The 7,276-nt window shown below is 44.1% G+C and overlaps 1 protein-coding gene across 1 annotated transcript; it reads right to left on the bottom strand.

Annotated features, from left to right (window-relative positions):
* Positions 1-495: 495 nt before the first annotated feature.
* On the bottom strand, positions 496-1,134 carry PPP1R2C (PPP1R2C family member C). Its single transcript, XM_040266151.1, has one exon. The coding sequence runs from the start codon at positions 1,132-1,134 to the stop codon at positions 496-498; it is 639 nt and encodes a 212-aa protein (XP_040122085.1).
* Between the last annotated feature and the right edge of the window lie 6,142 nt (positions 1,135-7,276).

Below are 7,276 nucleotides of genomic sequence, written 5' to 3'. Positions count from 1 at the left end.
ATATATTCCCTCTTAATTAAACAGGCCGATCACCCTGAAGACAAGTGTTTTGCAGCCTGAATATTCATCAGACTACATAACCCACTGTACCAATCTCATTTTCCCTTTGTCACAAAATGGTTTCTATTAAAGCTAGTATGGCTAGAAGTGAATATAAATTAGCCCCCCCCACCCTTTTTAAACCTTTAACACATCAAAAGCTATATACTATGTACATGTACTTTAATGAACACTTTTCTCAAAGTAATGGGGTTTTAGACGAATATCAGAATCGGTATTTACGGCAAAGAACCAGAGTACCAAGCGGAGATTTTTTTTCCAGTTAAGCTATTATTTGCTATGTTTACCATTGAATTGTCACAGTGCAACGTAACTGGTAAGTAGTTCATTACTTGCATGAGCTGCACAGAACAAGAAGCTGAATATTACAGGAACAAGTTGTGGATCAAACCATTGCAGCGTGGATCGAGCGTTGTCTACTCGATCAAACCCGATCTACTTGTCGTCTTCGTCATCATCATCACTGTGGTAGCAGCAGGTCTGTGTCTGCAGGCCTTCGTCGCTGGTGGCGCCTTGCTCTGCTTCTTCCTGGGTGGTAGTCTTGTCGTGGCTTTCCTCGTTTTTATCATCCTCATCCTCGTAGTCATGCAGTAGATCTCTGGAAATCAGTTGTCGGGCGAGTTTGATGTTCCTTCCTTCGCTGTAGTGAAGTTTCCTTTTCATTTCGAACTGCCGACGTTTCTCTTGCCTGTCAAGGTAGATTTTGCAGCTGTGCGCTCCATCCAGTTTGGGCTCCAGCCCTGGATAGTTGGAATCGGAGGTGTAGGTGGCGGCCAATCTCTTGGTTAAGCTGTCGATGGCTGTGGCTTCACTCTCTGCACTTCTTTCCCCATAATTCTGCAGACCGAAGTGGGGAGTGCTGGGCTCATTCATCTTCATGAAATCGTAGTCTCTGTACTCTGGACGGTAGGTCGCCAAGATGTTCGACTCGTCCCACTTTTGGGATTTCTTTCTATGGACCTCCTGGAGTGGTCCACCGGACTGCTGGGCCGAGCCTGCGACTGAGGAAGCGGTGGAACTTTTGTTTTTCAGGATTCCCTTGATGGGCCGGCGAGAGGTGGTGGGGGCTGACATCTTTGGAGAGTGAAGGGCCGCCGCTGAATGTTGGGCCGCCGCTGAATGTTGGGTCGCCGCAGCTGCCCGCCGCTGTGCTTCAGGCACAAACTGCTGCGCGGTCTGGCTGCTGGACTGTGCCTCGTGCCCTAAAGGCCTCGCCCCAGCTCCTGTGCGTCACAAAGTACGCCCTGGGTGACGCCACAATGGTCGCAGCCGCCATCAGCACCGCCGTCAGCACCGACATCAGCGCCTAGGGGAGGGGTTCAGGAGAGTGGGGGGATGCCCAAGCTGACCTCTTTTTTTTTTTTTTTTTTTAAGTGTAAGATTAGGAAGTCTGGAGAAGGGCACGGCAACCCACTCCAATATTCTTGACTGGAGAATCCCATGGAAAGAGGAGCCTGGTGAGCTACATACCTCATGGGGTCACAAAGAGTCAGACATGACTAAGCCACTAACATACACAAAATAGAAAATCTCCCTTCGTTGCACGTGAAACAGGGAAACACTGTCTTGTGAATTTCTCTATCCCCTGTCTGTGTGCAGGTGGACTGTGTAGAACCTATTTCTCCCTGGGGGTCATGGTCCAAAGTTTCAAAGCCACTCCTTGGGTTGGAAAGACTGGAGGCCTAGGTGCTAGAACGACCATTCACTTCCAACCCTCCCCCACAAACAGGACCCCTGCCCCTCTCTCCTGTTGCTACCCACACCTCCCTTTCCCTGTACCCACACACCCACACAAACCCTTCTTCCTGCTTTCTGACCAGCCCTTCGATGAATGGTCTGGATGCCCAGACACTTATGGGTACCATTGGTAACTTCACCGCCTCCTCCCTCCCTGCCCACCCCAACATCTTCCCTGATCACCTATTGCTTCCTCTCCCATCCAGTCCTTTGCTACTGGCTTAACTATTAATATTTCAAGAAACTCCAATTCTATCTCTTCTGCCACTACCATCTCTGGTCAGGGTTACAGCCACAGCCTTTGAACTAGCCCCCATCACTCACCGCATCGGGTCTCCTGCTGGCTTCCAACTTCTCATTCACCTTCAATTCAGTGTGGTTTTTAAAAAACACAATCAAATCTTGTCACATCTCTCTTTCAAACCCTTTAATGGCTGTCCATTTTCTTTTAACATAAAGTCAGAAATCCAGAAGAGGTGGAAAAGCAGCTCTATGAGGGTCTGTGATACCAATTTGGAGCCCTCTCCCGGCCATTTCTCTTCACCCTACCTCTAGCTTTTCCTCCCTGCCTTTTAGTTCCAGGAGCAGTCCCTTTCCTTCCTTCCTATCCCAGAGTTTCTCTCTAGGTTCTTCCCACAACCTGGAATGTCCTTTGATATTTCACCTCAGTCCTGACTGCCTTACAGGAACCTGTTTCCTGACCTCCAAAGCATATCAGCCTTCCTGTGTTTTCATGGCCTCTCCTATTGTCTCTGGCAGCAGTCATAGTTGTGGCCATTATGTTTGTTATATGTGTTCACTAGATGGTGAACTCCAAGACACAAGGGAAGGTGTCTGTTTTTTTCTCACCATTATCTTCATCTTCACAACATGATGCTGTACCTGGTACATAGTAGATATTACCATAATTTTTACAGAATGAATAATAAGTGATAGGCTAGTGCTACTTTGTGCATCCTCAGCTGTTTCCGACCCTTTGTCACCCCATGGACTGTAGCCCACCAGGCACCTCTGTCCATGGGGATTCTCCAGGCAAGAATACTGGAGTGGGTTGCCATTTCCTCCTCCAAGTAATCTTCCCGACCTAGGGATTAAACCTTAATCTCTCGTGTCTCCTGCACTGGCAGGCAGATTCTTTACCACTGAGCCACGTGGGAAGCACATAATAAGTGATAGGTGATAGGTAATTGGAAGTCTGAGATTTGTGAGTGCAGAAAAGGGGACTCCAGAGCTTTCACTGTCAGTTACAAGTTGTTCAGTCATGTGACAAAAACACCCCATATGTGGAATTTGGGGGCTGTTCCAAAGAGTGACTTTGAAACATTTTGTCCTTCACAGGCCTCATATTTCATAGGCAGTAACATTCTTCTCAAAAACAAAAAGGAAATTCAGATCCAGTTTCACATTTTCCCCTCCAGGTAGCATTCACAAGATTTTTTTTTTCCCTCTTCTGATAACATTTTGCTTCCTCTTTTTTCCCTCAAGGTCTTTCCACATTTTAAAACACAAAAGCAAAAGCATGAAAGAACCGTAAAACTTTTACAAGGGTCTTAAGCACCTTAGGTTCAAGTTGTCCTGTATTCTCCAAAGTCCTACTAACTTCAGGAACTCTGCAATCACTTTAAAACTGTATTATTCATCTCAGAAAAAGAATTTCCTGATACTGTACTCTTTGAATAAAAAAAACCTGTATTGTGTGGTAAGAGCTTTCAGGGATTCAAAAGCTGATATTCAAGGCTATAGGAAAACCCTCCGGTATGTGAGGAGAAAAAAAAAAAAAAACAACTTTCATTACTGTATTCAGAAATACTCCAGGCTACTCTTTTCAAAAACCTGTCTGAAAGGCAGCACAGACCCACACAAATGCAATTGGTCCTGGCTGGTAGGCACAGTGGGTCTGTGCATGTTTAGCTGTAAACAGGGTGCTGAGGGAGATGCTGATCCCTGTGCATTGGGATTTTGCTTTTGTGTGTACACAGCACCCACCTCCACATATTGTGGTCTGAATATCCAAGTTGTTCAATACAGAATGAATCAGCCATCCCAAGGTCTTCCCTTTCAGCTCAGCTGGTAAAGAATCTGCCTGCAATGTGGGAGACCTGGGTTTGATCCATGGGTTGGAAAGAGCCCCTGGAGAAGGGAAAGGCTACCCACTCCAGTATTCTGGCCTGAAGAATTCCATAGGCTACAGTCCATGGGGTCTCAAAGAGTTGGACATGACTCAGCGACTTTCACTCACTCACTCAGCCATCGCAAAGTTCTTGAGTTTTCTGAAATTCGTCATTCAGTAACACAATGGCACTCCATACTAGGGCAAGAGGACTGTAATTATGACCTCCTATCTTGACTTCAGTCCTTCTGGGAGTGGGGAGAGGCATGAATCCCTGCCACTTTGGACTCTGGCTGGAGCTTGGGAAGTGGATGGCCAACTTGCTGATGCAGACCCATGCTGGTTTCTTTTATTCCCTGTTTCACAAACCCTCTCTTGCTATCCTGCTCCCTGGGATCCAAGTCCTAAAGGAAAGCCTTTTTCTTCTACTGCCTTTGCAGTAGGAACCCAAACAAAGGCAAGGATTGTGTATTTCATCTTTATTACTCCCCCCCCCCACACATAAACAATAACTGGAACATGTCCATATTCTGTGACAGATGTTCATATTTCTATGAAGTGGATGAATGAACTGAGGGAAATGAGCAAAAATCCTTGAAAGGAAGAGCCTGGAAATATGGGCAGATCTACACGACTGACGCGACTTAGCAGCAACAGCAACAGAGACGTTCAGTAAGACAGTGGTTTTCCATCTTTTTCATTGTAAGTTTTAAGGCAATAAATCTCCCCCCACCCAAATTCAACATTATGTAGAACTCCAGAATAAAAATCAGTACAATTGGAGCTAGGAAGCAATGGAGTTGGTCTGTCTGAATGGAGGTGGAGCCACCAGAGTTCTCACTTCTTGGGATCTCAGACATGGCTACTGAAGCATCACAGGCACTTGGCACTTGGGGAGAGGGGCCAATTGGAAAATCCTCGTAAGAGAGAGTCATTACCCAAAGCAATGTGATCCCAAGGGTTGATTTTCTGTGTGATCACCTGTTTTAAGAATGGGAGTGAGGAGATTCAGATCATGTTAGGGAAATTAAAGTGGAGGAAATCTTGTTCAGGCTTTAGAAGCAGGAGAGAAGGCCTCTGACCTGCCTGGACACTGCCCAGTTTCATGCCTGCTGGCAAGCACAAGTCAGATGGTTATTTAGATAAGAAAGGGAGTGGGTTTTAGAATCTCTTAGGCCCCTGAGGATCTGGCCAGGTCTCCGGGGTCTAAGTCTTATGACTCACAAGGTGAAACAAACAACATTGTAAAACTTTAAAAAAAAGGAGCTGCATTTTTGTGTGTAAACGGATGATGTCAGTTTTCAGCTTGGAATTATAAGCAGGAGCTCACAAAACTGCACTTTGAAGTCTCATCCATGGGGTGGATGCACTACCCAGGACCCTTTCCCAATTGGAACTCAAGATTGCTGTTACTTGGGACTTCCCAGCACTGTTTACGTCTGGATGTAGGTCAGCCCAGTTTGATGATGTATGTGCTGTTACTTCTCTCTATTGTTTCTATTTCTTTCCTTCTAATGACTGTTGATTGAAATTAAGTCAAATAATCTCCTATAAAACATTGAAATTGTATATTTGTGTATAATGAGTGGTTTGTTTTGGTAACAAATCCTTTACAACTAAAATGAAGGTAAAATTTTCAGCAAAACAGACCAAAATTTTCGTTGAGAGTAGGTCACAAAGGAGCCAGGACATCAGTGAGAATTTCTGAAGTTACATGGTAAACATCAACTTTGCCTCCTTCCAAAAGGGTAATCTAGTTTGGGAATGTTCAGTAAAGAAAAATGTCATCAGTGAGAATGTCTGCCAGGAGTTACATAGAAAATAATGGCAAAGATATCAGAAGGCAGGCCCTGCAGAAATGGGCTAAAGAGTCTGTAGTAGAGAAATGTTCTTCCTGCTTCCTAAAGTACCTGAAGTTTTCACAGCTAGGAAAGTAAAAAGGTGTTCAACGTCCTCTTGTGCTTGACCCTGCTATTGATAAAACTGAGGTTTCACTTATCAACTATTTATTTTATTTTAACTAAAGCATAGCTGATTTACAATGTTGTGTTAGTTTCAGGTGTATAAGAAAGTAATTCAGTTATACATACATATATATGTATTATATATAGTTATACATATTCAGCTATATATATACACATATTATTTTTCAGATTCTTTTCCCTTATACATTATTATAATATATTGAGTACTTTTCTGTGCCATATGGTGAGTGTTTGTTGTTTATTTTATATATAATAATGTGTATATGTCAATCCCAACTTCCAGTTTATCCCTCCCCTCCTTACCCCTGGTAACCATAAGTTTATTTTCTATATCTATAGCTCTATTGTGGTTTTGTAGATAAGTGCACTTGTAGCCATTTTTCAGATTCCATATATCCATAATGTCATATAATATTTGTCTTTCTCCGTCTGACTGACTTGCATTAGCGTAATGATCTGTAGGTCCATCCGTGTTGCTGTAAACAGTGTCACTTCATTCTTTCTTAATGGCTCAGCAGTATTCCATTGGTCTTCCCGGGTGACTCTGTAGTAAAGAATCTACCTGCCAGTGTAGGAGACGCAGGAGACGTGGGTTTGATCTCTAGATCGGGAAGATCCCCTGGAGGAGGAAATGGCAAGCTGCTGCAGTCTTCTTGCCTGGAAAATTCCATGGACAGAGGAGCCTGGTGGGCTACAGTCCTTGGGGTTGCAAAGGGTCAGACACAACTGAGCACACACACAGAGAATTCCATTATATATATATGAAAGTGAAAGTCGCTTAGTCGTGTCTGACTCTTTGCGACCCCATGGACTATACAGTCCATGGAATACTCCAGGCCAAAATACTGGAGTGGGTAGCCTTTCCCTTCTCCAGGGGATCTTCCCAACCCAGGGATTGAATCCAGGTCTCCCACATTGCAGGCAGATTCTTTACCAATTGAGCTATCAGGGAAGCCCGATTTTATATATATAAAATATATATATATATATATATATATATATATATATGCCACATCTTCTTTATCCATTCACCTGTCAGTGGACATTTAGTTTACTTCCATGTCTTTGCTATTGTAAATAGTGCTTCTATGAACATTGGGGTGCATATATATTTTCTAATTATGGTTTTCTCTGGATATCAGTTCAGTTCAGTTCAGTCACTCAGTTGTGTCTGACTCTTTGCAACCCAATTGACTGCAGGACGTCAGGCCTCCCTGTCCATCACAAACTCCCAGAGCTTTCTCAAATTTATGTCCATCATGTTGGTGATGTCATCCAACCACCTCATCCTCTGTTGTCCCCTTCTCCTCCTGCCTTCAATCTTTCCCAGCATCAGGGTCTTTTCCCATGAGTCAATTCCTTACATCAGGCAGCCAAAGTATTG

The sequence above is a fragment of the Oryx dammah genome, unplaced genomic scaffold (genome assembly GCF_014754425.2).
Source record: "Oryx dammah isolate SB20612 unplaced genomic scaffold, SCBI_Odam_1.1 HiC_scaffold_23, whole genome shotgun sequence".
Classification (NCBI taxonomy): Eukaryota; Metazoa; Chordata; class Mammalia; order Artiodactyla; family Bovidae; genus Oryx; species Oryx dammah.
The sequence above is the reverse complement of the archived record's forward strand: the minus strand, read 5'-3'. Positions and strand labels throughout refer to the sequence as shown.